The 16,850-nt window shown below is 46.2% G+C and overlaps 1 protein-coding gene across 1 annotated transcript; it reads right to left on the reverse strand.

The window, feature by feature from the left end:
• Positions 1 to 1,124: 1,124 nt before the first annotated feature.
• LOC144458172 (uncharacterized) lies at positions 1,125 to 16,586 on the reverse strand. Its single transcript, XM_078156822.1, has 4 exons — positions 16,070 to 16,586; positions 4,976 to 5,017; positions 1,890 to 2,539; positions 1,125 to 1,240 (listed from the first exon to the last, which is right to left on the reverse strand). Exons 3-4 carry the CDS (start codon positions 2,474 to 2,476, stop codon positions 1,234 to 1,236), a joined length of 594 nt encoding a protein of 197 aa, XP_078012948.1. The 5' UTR covers positions 2,477 to 2,539; positions 4,976 to 5,017; positions 16,070 to 16,586; the 3' UTR covers positions 1,125 to 1,233.
• Positions 16,587 to 16,850: the final 264 nt, after the last annotated feature.

Here is a 16,850-nt window from a genome sequence, read left to right on the forward strand (position 1 = left end):
TCCCATTACCCACTGGGAGCTGCTGCGTTGTCCTCTCAGCAGGCACCTTGACTGTTCCTTCCACAGTAACCACACAGCTCATAGCTGGGCTGGTCCCTGAAGCCTTTCTGCAGCTTGGTAGGATACCTTGCCACGACCACCAGTGGAAAAGATACTTGCTGCAACTTCTAGGAAGCAGGCTAATGGTTCCTTCTGAGACTTGGCTGTTGTTCGTATACTTTCCTCTATTTGACTAATAAAGTTGGATTGCACGTGTGGAGAGGTTTAAGCGTTTAGTCATTGAGGAAAGGGTGTAAGCAAGTACTTTCTCTGCCTTAAAGGTAAATTGGATAGAAGCATGCATCATGCATCCCACCGGGCTTGAAAACTTCCATTGTGCAGGAACTAGCCAGTTCCAGGGACCACCCCTTCCACTTCCATGGAGGCCAAATTCCCCCCTGCAATTTCCAGCCATCCCACCTGCTTGACTCCCTGAGGTCAAAGGAAAAAAGGATCATTCTTCTCCCACAAGCCTGCCCTCCAATGAGAGCTGCCCATCCTCACCTGGAAGCGGGTGAGCAGGTCCCACTGCTTGACCTTTCTCCAGGGTCACTGTCCCCATCTGCCCAAGACAGGGCTTGAGGCCCTTGCCCACCCTGTTTTGCCCCTTTATGGACTCTGGCCAGCTCACTAAGCCCCCTTACCTCTCTCTCCCTCTTGTGCATCCCCATGGATCTTTGCTGTTCCCCTTCTTCTCCCTCACCCCCCTTTCTCTGTGTGTGTGTGTGTGTGTGTGTCTGTCTGTCTGTGTGTCTGTGTCTGTGTCAGCCTGGGGGAGGAATTGAGATCCTAGCAGTCTCTAACATTGTTTCAGGGGAATAACCAGAGAGGTGTAGCTGGGCATGCTGGGCCACAGGAGAGGCCTCTCCAGAGGACCACTGTTGGAGCGCCCTTCTCCATCTGCCAGGTGCCTACATGGGCTGAAATAAAACTCCTTGAGGCCAGGGACTGCTTGAGCTTTGTCCGTGGGTCCCCAGTGATTAGCACAGTGCCTGGCACAGACAGGGTGCAGCCTCCTCACTCCCTGTTGTTCTGAAATGAAGGCAACGATAAATTAACTTCACAAACTTCTTTTTATTCTTTTTTATCTGCTTTCACTTTAACAATACATATTCTGCTGTTGTGGAATCTCAAAACAAGCATAACCTGCAGAAGGGAGACTTTGAGAAGAGTCCCAGGAGAATCCAGATTCCTTTAATACCTGCAACAAGATGAGAGCAAAAAAGTCATTAGGCAAGTGGTAGTTGTCAGAAAGTCCAACTCTAGAACCACGGAACCATGTAGAAAACATCACAGACACAACATAGGACAGACGCCTACATGACCATCTAGACGTGAGAACAAACACATGACAAATGGGAGAAAGATCACTTTTGTCTTTGTTCTTTTTCTGTTTGTATATTTAGCACTAACTGAAACAGGAAAGAGTTTTAGGAACCTGGAGAATTCTGGCCTGGCTCTAGGGATGGCTGCTGCTGGAAGGGGGTCAGGGCGGGAACCACATTCCACCTTCAGTGGAAGGAAATTCCCAAGTTCCAAAAGACTTAGCTTTAGGAGAGACGTCGGCAGGAAATCTCAGGCAAGATGGCCGCTTGCGGTCCCCTATGGGTTGAAGCCCTCTTGGTTTTCACCTGCATTTTTACCTACCCCTAGGATCAGAGTGCAGGCATTTGGGAGAAGAGGGAGGGCAAGCTCCCGGGGTGCTCATGTCAATACTGCTGGGGAGCAACAGAAGTCAGGATTGTCAGGCCAGCTTCCTCTCCAGGCAGGGATGCTCAGCCAGGAACAGAGGCACACAGAGACACACAGACACAGAGAGACACACAGCCACGTGGAGCTCAGGCCCTTACTTAGCATGGGGAAATGGGAAGGTGTTAACCACATCTCCGCCCTCGTTGGCAATGGCCTCGTAAATCCACTTCCGGTTGCGGCGGCAGGTGGGCCCACACTTGGTGGACTGGCACTTTGGGCATGGGTAGAAGCAGCCCAGGCAATCTTGTTCCAGGCAGTCACAGAGGTCTTCTCCATTCAGATTCAGCCTGCCTCTCTGGTCGTACTTCTGCATACCTTTCTTGCCTCGTGGGAGCTTCACAGGTGGTTGAGCTGAGTGGGGACCAGCTTGGTCAGAGGGCAAGGCTTGGCCAGCGAGGCCCCGGGGGCCAGCTTGCCGAAGGAAACCAGCTCGACCACGGGGACTAGCTTGGCCACGGCGGCCAGTATTGCCACGGGGGCCCACCACAGGACGCTTGGCTTTTACCTCCCCCGCGGTCGACTTCTTCTTCTGGACTTTTGCTTTCTTCTCGGCCTCAGCTGCGATCTGATGCTCCTCTTTAACCACCTGCTTCTTGGCCTGCTTCTTCTGCTTCCTTATAAGGCGAGCTGATTTCCTCACAGCCACATGCCCCTTTTTCTTATGCACTTGAGAACAGGTACTCATTTTCGGTCACTGGAAGGCAGCTTCTCTTGCTGCCTCGAGCGATCTTGGAAGTGGCTGCGGAACCTTGGGGAGGACAGCAGGCACATAGGGTCACTAGAGGCGAGTGTATGCATACTGGTGCGGAGGGACATTGGATTCAGGGAGCAAGGAAGTGCAGAGGTTGAGGGCACTATCCAGACATGGAGCCTGGGCTGGGTCTCTGCAAACGGGGAGTTCCTTGATCACCTCTCCAAAGGAGGAAGAGGGAGGATGGGAGAAACCAGACTGAGGAGGTCACCTGAAAGGAAGAGTCAGGCCACATCTCCTTTGTCTCATTTGTTTGTTCTTTCGCTGCTCCCCAATTCTCATTCCCCGACCTGGCTTCACCTCTGTACCAGGACCATCAAAGCAGCTGACACTAAGGCCTGAATGGGGTCCCCTGTCCTTTCCTCTTTGTGTGGGTCTGGCTATCCCCCGTTGCCCTGGTTCCCTGGTTTCGGCCAGCCATTCTCCCAGCACTGGGTGGAAAGGCCAGCCTACTGCTTCTTCCTCCTCCTCCTCTTCCCCTACTTCTGAGTTACTGCAACCCTTCTAGGCCATCATGTGGCCCATTGCTGCTGCTCTTCTGGAAGCCCTGCTCTACAGCCTACCAACTCCCCTCCATCCTTGACCTTTTCAAACAACATTTCTTCCACCCCCTTCACTGTAAGGAAACCTTAGCCATCAGAGTTGGGTGGGGATAACCATAATTTCTGTGGAGCAAGGCAGGAAGAGGTGGGGAGAAAGCCTACCCTGGGAGACCTCTTCCCACCCCCCATCTGTCCTCCTAGTGAAAGCAGAGCCATGGGGCTGGGGTGGAGCCTTTCGTGGATGTAGCTACTCAGCCTCCATTGCCATGAGGTGGGGGAGGGCAGGAAAGACCTGATCTAGAAGAGAGGCAAAAGGAGATGAAGAGGCAGTTTTCAGATAAAGCAAAGGAAGCTCTCCAGGAAAGCTGGGTTAAGGACTGGAGCTGTGATCTCCTTGTCCAGGGGAGAAAACTCTCCCTTACTCCTCCCTCTGGAGGCCAGCACTTTCTCTGCATTTAGAGTCTTAGAGATTTGCTTAGAGCACAGGTGGAACACTCCCCCGAGGTGGGGGAAGCCCAAAGCAGATTCAAATGGAATTGGGAAATGCTGAGCAAAATAAACAACAGACTTCAAAGTAGATAATCCTCATTTCTGCCTTTCTAAGTCAATTTGGCCCTCAGGGAACCTTTTCCATTGGAGGTTGAGGCCCCTGGCCTGGGGCCTCCTGAAAGGTGGTAGCTTGCCCAAGGCCTGACTTGCCAACATGTGGATTGGGGCTTTGAGGCTAGATTGATTTAGTATAATGGAGGGCTTGCACTCAAAAATGGGATGATGGATTGGGGTGATAACAAATGGGGGAATTGGTGTATTTCTTCATCGAAATTGACTTGAGCGCACGTGGTCAGACAGCAGGTGTAGATGGTGTGTTAAATCAAGTAGGTTTGTGCAAGCGGGTGTTTCCATTAGGGGAATGAAGGAGAGGGGGTTATCACCTGACAAAAAAAGAGCAAATTTCATTTAAATGTCCAACTGGGGAAAGAAAATGTGCAGAGGGACAGGCAGGGCCATTTTCTCACTGCTTGGTTAAATACATCATCTCTTCCTTCCAAAACACCAGCATTTAATACAGCTCTGAGATCAGAGCTGGCCTCAGGCACTTGCTAGACGTGGGACAGAGGGTAAGCCGTATCACCTGTCCGCCTGAATTTGCTCAACAGTAAAATGGGGCTAAGAACAGAACCTGCCTTTCTAGGGCTGTGGTGAAGCTCAAACGAGCGACTTGTAAATTATTTCAGCATAGTGCCTGGCCCATTGTAGGTGGGAAGAAAGGCTTCTTCCCTTCCCTTCCTCCTTCCCCTGGGTTCTGTGATGGTTCAGTCCACAGGAACAGAAAGACCTGAAACCTTTCCAAAGGGGAGGCTGGAAGCAAGGCTCCCTAACTTGACACTTTGGGATCTAACTCCTAAGTGCAAGTTAGCATTTCCTTCCTCTTTGAGTGAAAACCAACATGATTCTGAGAGGGGCGTCTTGGGCCTCGCCAGACTGGCCCTCAGGTATGAGGTCCAAAAATGGCAAAGAAGGCCTGCCAGGGCCCGGTGGTCACAGAGAGCCTCCCTCTCTGGAAAAAGGCCCCACCCCTTTCATCTGGGCCCTTCACTGAGAATCCTCAGCTGCTGACTGAGCCACTTCAGAGGCAGTGAGAAGGGGCAGGGCTGGGCAGAGAGGCTCAGAGATAGAAGCCCCTGCCTCTGGGGCAAGGACAGGAGCTGGGCTCAGACTGGGGCTGTCCCCAGGGCCTCCCTACAAAACAGAGAGCTCTTTAGGGGAGTAAGGGAGAGGAGGAAGGCCTGGGCAGGACAGTGTGATGTGTGGCTACAGACACCAAGGGCCCTGGCCCCCAGGGGTCTTGCCACCCACCGCATCTGGGCTTTCACTGGTAGGGGTAACTTGCCTTTGGAGTCTTCTGCCAGATAACTCTTTGTCTTGGACAAACCTGGAACAAAAACCGACATGGGTGTAAATGAGTGACATTTCTGCCAAGCCAAGAGAGCCACAAGAGGGACCTCCCCTGCCCTAGGGTGGTTCCCAGCCTGAGAGACCACAGAGGGGCCCACGGCCAGGAGTGCACACTCTCCTTGCTGAGGTGCAAAATCTGCAGGTAGACGGTTCCTACTCTGTGCCAGGCAGTGAGCGAGGTAGGTCCTGGGGAGTCAAAGAGAAGAACAAAACCGTCCTGGTGTTCAGGGAGCTTACATGATGCTGGGGGATACCACCTGCCCTCCCTGAGGGAAGAGAAAACCTATGTCCTCAGAAGGCATGACTGAGTCCAAATGTTCAGCTCCCAGATTTCCATTAATCCCAAGTGCTGAGGCATGAATCCTTTGGGCTCTAAGGTTCCACTTCAGTCAGTTAGAGATCACAGAGTCCTACCAATTCATTTTCTAGAAGGGGAAACTGAGGCTCTGAGAGGCTAAATGCTATCCTTGATCTCATAATGTTCATTCATTGCAGGACTGGTGCCAGAACGCAGATTTTCTGATTCTCAGTTCAATGTTCTGTCTGCTTTTGACTGGGCAGATTGAGAGGAGGGGGTTTAGGTCTGGGGAGAACGATCAGCCTGTCTCTTCCTGCCCTAGTCCTGGACGGATGGACCCTCTTCAGGACTCTTTGTACAGGGGCAGCTAGGTGGTGCAGTGGATAGAGCACCGGCCTTGAACTGAGAAGCACCTGAGTTCAAATTGCGACTCACATCAAACACTTGACACTTACTAGCTGTGTGACCCTGGGTAAGTCACTTAACCCCAGTTGCCCCAAAAAAAACCAAAGACCCTTTGTACAGTCTAAGGGCCCAGCAGGTAAACGCCACTTTATGGGACTCTTGGCAGAAAGTCAATGGGAATACGTGGGTGAGGGGAGGAGTGAGCCCTTAGGCGGCAGGTAGGGCCTCCCCTCCTGGCCAGCAATACACATGGGGTCACCTACCTCAATGCTGGGCCACCTCTCTCAAGCCAAGCCCTAGGGTAATCAGGGGGTCTCTTTACCTACTTCCTTATTCATCAGTAAATAATATTTCCATCTGTTTTTCCATGATTCACCCAAATGCAGAACCTTCAGCCCTCCATGAAATATCATTTATATAACAATGAAATAAAATAATAATCACATAATATAATATCATATTATATTAAATCGTCCCCTATTGAATGCCCTGCAGACAACCCTCCATTTCTGATTGGCCAAAGGCCCACAGCCACTTGGTAAAGGCCTTGTCAGGCCTAAGAGGCCCAAGGCAGCACCTCGCACTCAAACCCCGGATGAAACACAAACATAGTGGCTTCAGTGCCTCCAGAAGCTCCTTCTGGGGTCCTGCCCCCCAGACCCCATGCCCTTGATCTCCCACCTAGAGGATGGAGAAGGAGCAGAAATGAGGCCTACCTCTGTCAGGAGACCCTCAGTGACACCCTGCCTCTAGGTCTCCCAAGGACAGAAAGGAAGGAGGCTGCTCTGCCCCCTAGGGATAAGTGGATGCAGGAGAGGGAAGGTAAGTGCACAGAGGGGAGGGGAGGGCAAGAGGGGCACCCACAGGGAGGGAGAGGAGCACATGGGGTGGAGCAGAGGGGGCCTGAGGTGATGCTCTGCCCCCTAGGGGATGCAGGAGAGGGCATGGGAAGGGGCAGAGAGAGGGAGAGGGGAGGGCCAGAGGGGCACTCACAGGGAGGGAGAGGAGCAGAGGGGGAGTAGCAGAGAGGGCCTGAGGTGCTGCTCTGCCCCCTGGGGATAAGTGGATGCAAAAGAGGGAAAGGAAAAGTGCAGAGAGATGGGGAGGGGAGGGCAAGAGGGGCACCCACAGGGAGGGAGAGGAGCACAGGGGGAGGAGCAGAGAGGCCCAGAGGTGCTGCTGTGCCCCCAGCAGGGCCAAGACAGAGTTAGAGCTGGAAGGGGCCTCACAAGGTCATCTAGGAAAGCTGCTTTCTTCTACAGAGTAGCACCAATGCTTGCTCAGCATGCCCAAGGTAGCAGGATGAATATTGGCATTCTCCAGCTTTGATTTTGATGGCCTCCCATTAACTCTCTTTACAAGTGGAGAAACTGAGGCCCGAGGTTGTGGGCGGCTTATCTACTGTGGTCCCTTGTTACAAAAGGTGAAACTGAGCCCCAGCGACCCCAGAGGTGCCCTGTGAGGTGTAGACCCATTTTATCCAAGTGGAAACTGAGGTCCAGAGATGTCTGGCACTTCCCCAGTCACAACCCCAACCAGAAGCTTGCTGGACTCCCAGGCTCTTGGGGGGCTGGGGGGGGCAGTTAACACAACAGGAAGTCTCTGCTTTGCTGGCCTGGGTGGGGAGGGGCAGGGCAGAAGAAGCAGAATTCCAGTCCAGCCTTAAGCACTGTAACCCTCTTTGGTGTTTGCCCCAGTAGTGCCTGCCAGAAAAGAGCCGGACACCCGAAGGGTGAGGGGCATGGGGGAAGCAGAGGAGGGAGAAGCCAATCGATGACTTGATCAACAATGTTTACCAAACTCCAACTGGTGCCAGCCAAGTGCTTTGTAATCAGGCAGTCAGTCAACAAACCTCGAAGCTCCTGTGTGCCAGGCACTGGGCAGGGGATTCAAATACAAGCAAAAACAGCCCTACCCTTAAAGGGCTTACACTCTAATGGGGAAAGACTCCCTTTACAGCAGTAGTGGAGCTGGTGGACCTCCCCAGAATGCAGGGTGTGGGAGGAGGAAAGGGCCAACAAGGGTGAAGGAAGGACACTTTGTGATAGGTGGGGGAGGAGTCTTCTGAAGGAGCTCACTGTATGAGAGGAATAATCACAGACATTTATGTAGTGCCTACTGTGTACCAGGCACTGTGGGGGCCATCTCCAGTTGTCCTGATTATATATCTTGCCAGTGGACCCAGATGGCTCCAGAGGAGAAAGCGAGGCTGGTGACCTTGCCTGGCCCTCCCTCCCTTAAATCCAATTCACTTGCAAGTCATGGCATCACCTCCCTGATGTCATGGTCCTCTTCCAGAATGAAGGACAAACAAAAACTGGGGGGGGGAACTGAGCCCAGGGAGGGGAAAGGCTGACCCTTGCTCACCCTAATGTAAATATCAGAAGCCAAATTTGAACCCAGGTCCTTTGAATCCAGGGAAGGACCCAGAAGGGTTTTAGGGAGTCTTCTCAGCCTGCTTCCCAGTTCCCCTTATCCTGGGAAACACACTGGGTGCGCCTGCTGCATTAAGCATCCAGCATGTGCCTGGCACTGTGCTAGGCACCCGGAGATACAAATACTGATGGAAGCAAGTCCCTGTCCCTCACCTTCTAGTGTGGGAATACTGAGCCCCACCTGTACCTCTTTCCAGTTATATAACTCACCTAACTGTGTCTCCATGAATCACCTAAGCTCAGAACCGTTAGCCCCTTCATCAAGTAGACATAATTTATTGCGACAATTAAATTAATTATCAGATTATATCATAGCATATCACCTGACCCCTATTGAACGCCCTGTAGAAACCTCTCCCCAATGCTGGTTGCCCAATGGCTTGTGTGTCCAGGTGATCAAGACCTCACCAAGCCTAAGGGGTCTGAGGCAGCACCTCGAACTCATTCCCAGGGTGAAACACAACCATAGTGGCTTCCTTGTACCATTCCCCCTTCCAGACTGTGTGCTACGGTTACCCAAAAATAACACTCAGAGAGTTTCTAGGTATAAAGTGAAAGGTTCATTTTGTTCTCGCGAGAAGCGGGCGTGTGCTTCGTCCGGCAGTCAGAGCGAACCGAGGGGAGGCACAAAGGTCACAAGAAAGGTGATGTAGTCCTAACTCAAAGACACCCACCCACCACTTGCTGTAAATTCCCATTGGACAGCAATTTCAGCCTTACAATCTAAAATGCGAAAATCTACCTCAGAAACAAGGAATCTCATTATAATACTAGCAATCCTAGCTATTTTATCCTCATTTAGCATTAGCCATGACCTAATACTAACATAACAGTACAGATCATGTGTTTTCTAGGAAACTGAAACTTGGGCCTATTCAGGCTGGGTAACCAACCTTGAGTTTGTAACAGTCTACAAACTGTTACACTCAGTCCATCTGAGAGATCTCACACTGTTTGCATTGTCTCACTCAGTTCCTCCACTTTTGTCTTACTGAGATCTCTTCAAAATTTTGGAACACCGTCTCACACACTTTATGTAACTCTCCTTCATTCCTATCAGGATCATCCTGTTCTGATGCTGCAATAGGTACCCAAACCCGTCCCTGCAAAAACAACATTCTAGTATTATCAGAGGCAGTAGTAATCATTTTAGCAATGCTATCTTTTACTAACTTAGTAACTAATTGAATTATACAAGGTATGCATATAGGAAGTAAAAAACCCCACTAAAAGCTATTAACACAAACCACAGGAGTGTTTCCACCAACTATCCCAAACCAGGACCACCAAGTGGTGTTAAAGGAGTTGACCACGTTTGAACCGGGACATGGGCCAATTTTCTAATTTTTGTTAATATTTTTGACTGCCTGTCCTACGTCATCTAGTTTTATACAACATGTTGACAAATTCCGTTTCCCACATACACCTCCTTCTTCAGCTAACAAATACTCCAATACTAGTCTATGTTGCAGAATAGCCTCCCGGCTCTGCTCGGCATAAGTTGCAAGTAAATCAGTAGTTTTGGTAGATTGATTAGTCATAATTTCTACAACAGCCTGTAGCCTAATTAATCTATTTAATAAATAAATCAGGGTCCTGTATCCCCAACTTCCATCTTGTGCCCAGGTTGCTAGTCCATATTCTTTTATTATTCCTTCCAGGAGCCAACCATCCCCCCAACCGTTAGCATTTCCTGTAGATGCTATTGATGAATCCATTGACCTCCGATCTCTTTCAAGGTCATCATATACTTGTATCCCTAACCGCTTCCCTTCTTGTCCTGGTAAGAAAAAGAATGTAGGTCTCCCTATCCAATAAAACAATTTCCAGTCCAATCTGTTGGAAGGTGTGTATAAGCAGTTAAACCACATATCCAATAATGGCCTTTTAAAGCTGGTTGTTTTTTACTGAAAATTCGACTCACATTTCCTCTTGATGGATAGTATGGAATATCCCTGACTCCCAATGGTCCCCCTCGGAACCGTATATGGTCCCCATCTTTATAGATGCATTTCCAATGCATTTTTTTTCCAATTACAATTTTCCACCCCTGGATCTGAATTAGTACGATCCTCTTCGCTCCAAAATTTCCTAAAATATCCACACCATGTTTGATTTCTCCATGCCCAATCATAATAAGGAAGCCTCAGTTTCCCATTCATACTATTTTCATCTTCAAATAGATTTAGTCGGTCTAAGTCACCAATTACCTGGGAAAGATTACAGCTTAAAAGAGGATTCCCTCCTGCCAGTACATATCTACAGGTTGTGCGATAATTAGTACCAGTAAGGCACCTTGCACTCTTACATGATATCCATGCCCATTAGTGTATTTAATATGAGTGGCATTCCATCTACCTTGACATAGGGAACAGTCAACTTCAAAGTAAACAATCTGGCAGGAATAAGTATACTCACATGTACTCATCCCCAATTGCTTTCCCCTACCCTTTTGATTAATACAATACTTCCTTTAATTGATTCAACTAGGGGCCAGGAATGTTCTTCAGTCTCAGCCCAAAACCTGTTTGATTATTAACCTCTGATCTGTTACTTAAGATCCAGGCCGGACTGAGGGCACGGGTACCCGTGGCCGTTGCTCAAGCTGTTGAGGCCCCCCAAATCTGACAGTTCTTAAGGTTAACTATTTCCCCTACTTTTTGCATAAGTTGTATAATTGATTGTCTGTGGAAACAGTACTGGGATAGGTGCAGCAGTAACAGTCACTATAAGCAATGAAAGAAGTTTAAGGATCATGATAAGGGCCCGTAGAAAGGCAGTCTCCTTCATAGATAGTTTGAGGTCCTCTCGTTTTCAGCAGTCCATTCAGATGAAGGAGGCGCCACTGGTTCTTTTACTCTGGTGTGATGGGTCCAACCCGGCTCCTGGGTGCCAACTTCAGTATCAAAAGTTAAAAGTAACTTAAAGGGCCCATCCCAATTCGGGGTTAATTTTTCATCTTTCCAAAGTAGAACATATACTGAATCACCTACTTGTAGTTTATGAACAGGAAACCCTAGAGGGGGAGTTTGAGCGATTAGTCCCTTTAAAATTCAAAAAGTCTTGTCCTATACAGCTGTCAGGCAGGGGATATCGTCAATGAAGTCCTCTGGTCCTTAGTGTTTGTTCCAGCATCTCCAGCACAGCATCTCAGCATCTTGTCTTCTTGTAGGAACCAGCTTTCTGTCATTCTCCTGCAGAGTACTTTAGCACAATTTTAATTACCATTTCTAATCCTTATAACCCCGATCATTTCACAAACTCAAAATGGAACCAGGGTCAATTGTCATGTTTAAGAAAATTCACCTCAGAACCCAGTGTCTTATACTTTACATTAATCCATTATTAATTTCCTCACCAGGAGGATGAGATTTCACTAAGGGGTTGATAACAGGCTCTAGTAGATGCATAAATATATTGAATAATCAATTTTAACACTGTATATATACAAAATCGTAAACTTCTAGTCATGCCATGTTTCTTTGATGGCATTTACAAAATAAACCTAATTGTCTCCATGCCATTAAAGGACCCTAACTCATACAGGAACACTAATCCCCGTTCTATAGCAATCTAAGATGTTCCATAATCAATTATTTTAGCAACTTTGTTACTGTACTTACAAAATCTTCTGATTATAGAAACTTGCCACTAAGAGATTAGAATGAGGGAACAATATTTCCCCCAACTTCCTGTCAACTCCAGGCAGAGTGTTATGTCAAACTGCAAACTGCATTGAGCCAGACTTAAAGCCGGCCAGGTTTCAGTTAAGGAATCAAGTCAAGAGGGTCCCACCTCAGCACATGCAGAACAGTTGCCCTCTCAACCTTCCCATGAAATCATACCTGCAGTTCATACTTGCCCCTCACAGGGCTACTGGCATCATGGATCATTGGCTCAGACAACCTTCCTTGATATTTATACCTGGACTCAGACTCAGAAACTGTCAGTTATTAGAACCAGCAGGTTTCAAAATCAGTTTAAGGTGGAACTATAATCTCACTTTGCCTAAGGAACATCTCCAAAGTGAGCCCTAAATAACTTGCATGCATTTCCACTCTTGTTCATAAAATCTTACTAAATTGGTGCAAAAGTCCCTAAATAACACAAATTGTAGAGTATTATCAAGAAACTAAATTCCTAGTTATCACAGAATCCCTATATGTTACAAAGTTCCTTGGTCAAATGGTGTTAGAATCTCACATTGGTAACAGTAAGAGACTGATTACACGAAAAATACTACTGCTCTTAGAATTGTTTTAAACAAACGGAACATCTTAAGGTGAGTCTTAAGCAGTTTGCACACATTTCTGCACAGGTTCTAGTTCTAGATAAAAATATCATTAGATTTCCCAGTAAGATAACACAAAAGAGCTCATATCTTATACTGACCGCTTGCTCTAATCATAGAAACTTACTGCAGAAGGAAAAAGAGCAGGGACATGTGACGTATCGAATATAACAAGATAAAATATCCTTAACTTTGTTTAAATTCAGATAGAGTCTCAATTCTCCAGTCACGCAGTATCTTTTTCTCCTTATAGCCAGACTGAGGAATAGTCAGGTGGGAAACATTCTTTTCCAAAGGAACACAATGGGGAAACTGAGCCAGGAGGATCCCATCTCAGTTTGAGGCTAAGATTGTCCCCTCGGCTTTTTCCCAAATGAGTCACATTTACCTCCACCTGTTACCAGTACAGAATCACATTCACTGGCATCTCTCTCAGATACTGATTTTAACGCAGACAACTATATCCAAATTCAAACTCAAAACAAAATTAGTTATAGTCCCAAGAGCCTTTTACCTCAAACAGCAAGTCTCACTAATCACAGCTTAAAGCCAGATACAGTTAATTTTGCTCTCATAGATTTGCAATAAGAAATCAAGATTTACCAGGACTCACATACATAAGCGATTTCGCTTAACATCTTTCCTTCCCAAATTTAAACTTGTCCTGGTGTAAAAGCCAATCATTAGAAATAATTTCTATACACTTGCAAATTCTCAGAAAGCTAAGTTCATTGTCTAGGAACTGCATAATCCTAACAAGTTCTTTTCTCATGGCTTCCAGGGACCTTGGCAAGTTTACAAAATAATGAGAATTGCCACGGCCCTCAGAGAGGGCTGATACTGGTGCCCTTGAATGGGCAGAACCAAACCGATAAGGTTGTACACTGTCTCCTTCTTTCCATATACAGTAATTAACCCTTTTAGGCTTTAACATGAAAACAGTAACCCGAAATAACTTAGTTAACAATCTCACAAATTTCATAAATGATAGAAACAATTGCAACTAAAAATTCCCTTTAAAATAAAAAACAATTTGGAAATTTTATACTTTTTAAAATTACAATATTTAAAAGGAAATGTTACAAAACAAGATCATATGGAATGCCCCAACAGCCAAATTCATTCCTTTTTCTCTTTTGTCTGATTTCACAATTATTTTAACATTGCAGATTATAAAAGAAATGGCCCTTCCAGCAACAGAACTAATACAGTTGCTTACTGGATTACATCACATAAGAAAATTCAGACATCTGTAAGCAGTATGTTAAAAAGTTAAAACAGACCCAATAAAAAATCTTTCTTTCTTTCTTTCTAGACCCCTTTACCAGGTCCAGCAGTCTCCTGGGGCCACTCCCAATCAAGGTTCTTCAAGGCCTTGACTTCTCCAGGACCACTAATCCCTGCCTGAAGAGCTTGGCTCATACTACCCATCCCAAAATCCGGTTGTTAGCCTTAAGAAGGAACCTAACAACACTTTGATTATAAAAAAAATTACTTTTCTGCCAACACAGATGATACAGTTGCTTACGAAATTATACAATAAAGGAAAATTTTAGAAATACAAACTAAAGTGAATAAAACTTTCTTGGGGCCACATAGTTAATAAATTTCTTAATGCCAAATAACATTATGTACTCTTAAAATTATCCAAATATACCTTTCTAAATTCAATACCCTTGACCCTTTATATATTTCTTCAATATTTCAGTTCCCCATTCATGTCCACATTTTCTTGCAAAAGTTTTACAAACAGTTTGGAATCACCGATGGTAACATCCTAGGTCAGCTTCAAATGTACTGGGCCAGTATTCTAACTATTTCTTTTTGCTTTCCCTCCAGGTAGACACCTCTGGAGCTTAATAATTAATTGACTACTACACAGCTTTCTTTTTCAATTTCTGAAGGGAGATATTGAATAGGGCTCTCCCTCCCTCTCTCTCTTGCCAAACGGCTTTTACAACTTTAGTATGCATTCTAAACAATTCACTTGTCTCACACAATTTTTACTATTTTTTCCACTGTATTTTTTTTAGTTTCCTTCAATTTACTTTAATAACATTCAAATTATGAAAAGCCACTTGACATAACAATACCAAAGTTTAACCATTTGCAGATTCTTACATTTTCCCAATGTATCTTAATACCAAACAATGTAATAAATTGTGAACATCACATTTCATTCAGCACAGCCTCTGGCTGCCCATAAATTACCTTTTGTTCCTGTTCTGGTACACAAAACCTTTTGTCTTTTATATAAGGCAGGGCATGGTTAAAGACTTATTTTAGCCTGCCTCCCTTTGATCTGAGCACCCTCCTTTCCTCCTTATCTCTCTCTCTTCCATCCACCGTAGGAAGAGAATATTTTCCAACAACTCTTCAAGAATTTCCAAACCTTTTTACTTTCAAAACCTTTATTCCCACTGCGCAAATAAATTATACCTTCCTTAAGCTTCCTACACATACCCCTCTCTCCTACATGCTTAAATCTTCTTGCCTTCCTTCTACCTAATTAATCCTCTGATGGACTTTGATTAAAGTCCCTTTAAAACTGCACATACCTTATTTCTTTGTGATTCTGACCTGACACTTTGAGGATCCTCTTCAACTTGCTTTTTACCAATCATATAATCTAAATAATAATATAATAATATATATATATATATATATATATATATATATATATATATATATATATATATATATATATATATATATGTATATATTTCCCCCATTCTCTCCCCCACCCACCCGCTCCCAGGAATGTGGCTGGTATCAGGGAGTGGGGGAAGGGGAGAAAGCAGCATTTCAGAATCCAGTTGCAGCCCTTGGCTGCCTGGCAGTAAAGGATCAACAACTCAGAGACATTAATCACAGACCATCATTGACACAGACACAGACAAACATAGAACAAAATGACAGGGAGAATCCAAAAGCGAGAAACTTGTCAGAAATCCTCTACCAATCATATAGCCTAAATAATACATTAGTATTTTTTTTTGGGGGGGGGAGCTGGAACTGCCGGCCCCTGAGGGGGTATTGCATGGGGGGGTGGAAGAAGACGACAATGGATCCCACCCCTTCTGAGACACTACCTCCCCCTCCTTATTATCCTCTTTCTTAGAGTTATTTTCACTCAAAAACATCCTGCTCCCTGGAAGCCATAAACCAGCCTATATCACTTCCTCCGGGTCCACAGGATCCTTTTCATTCACAAATAAATTTAATTTGTGGCACACCCAGTCTTCCACCTAGCCATGATAGGGCCAAATCGTGCCACTCCCAATATCCTTATTACCCGAAACAAAACAACAGTATCTAATCATTTTTTTAAAAATCTTTCCCTTTATAGTTTGGCAACTCATTCCAATTACTTAATTTATTTCCCAAGGGACTATTTACCGGTATTCTTTTAATTTCAATCTCTGTGGAGGGATGCTTGGACTGAGCCTTGCCCATTTCAATATTGATGGAACCCCCTGGTTCCACACGCCCAACCACAGGTGAGTCGCCTCCACCTCTCAGTCACCTAAGAGCCTTTCTATCCAGGGCACCCTTCCAGGGTCGGTAAACGCTTGACTCAAGGGTCCCCTAGGTGCTTACCTTGGGTCACGTGCACACAAGTTACCTGACTGCTCTGTCCACACCGACCAGTCGGGATTTGCCGCAGAGTCCTCTCCTTTACTTTCACTATACACCTAGTCTCTCTGCTTCGGGTCACTTCACCTGGTGGAAGGGGAAGAAATCCCAAGCAGCATGGGCTGCCTAAAATCAAGGCAGGGCTTGCCTTCCCAAGAGGCCCAGGACTCTGTCCTTCCACCTGGTCACATTTTCCCGGCCAACGCACCAAATACTGTGTGCTACACTTAGCCAAAAATAACACCAGAGATTTTCTAGGTAGAAAGTGAAAGATTTATTACGTTCTCGCGAGAAGCAGGCAACTGCTCTGTCCGGCAGTCCGAGTGCCAGGAGAGGCACAAAGGCGAGGACAAAGGTTATATAGTCCTAACGCAGAGACACCCACCCACCACTGACTGTAAATTCCCATTGGAACAGATATTTCATCCTTACGATCCAAAACGTGAAAATCTACCCCAGAAACAAGGAGTCTCATTATCATACTAGCAGTCCTAGCTATTTTATCCTTATTTAGCATTAGCCATGACTTAATACTAATGTAACAGTACAGATCATGTGTTTTCCAGGAACTTGAAACTTCGGCCTATTCAGGCTAGGGTAACCAACCTTGAGTTTGTAACAGTCTACAAAACTGTTACACTCAGTCCATCTGAGAGATCTCACATTGTTTACGTTGTCTCACTGAGGCCTCAGGCAGCACATTGAACTCATTCCCAGTGTGAAACACAACCATAGTGGCTCCAGT

Source organism: Phascolarctos cinereus, unplaced genomic scaffold (assembly GCF_003287225.1).
Source record: "Phascolarctos cinereus isolate Bilbo 61053 unplaced genomic scaffold, phaCin_HiC Scaffold_63;HRSCAF=594, whole genome shotgun sequence".
NCBI lineage: Eukaryota > Metazoa > Chordata > Mammalia > Diprotodontia > Phascolarctidae > Phascolarctos > Phascolarctos cinereus.

Bases quoted from the DNA above. Each gene is read 5' to 3' on its own strand.
- LOC144458172 (XM_078156822.1), bottom strand. From the start codon at position 2,476: ATGAGTACCTGTTCTCAAGTGCATAAGAAAAAGGGGCATGTGGCTGTG.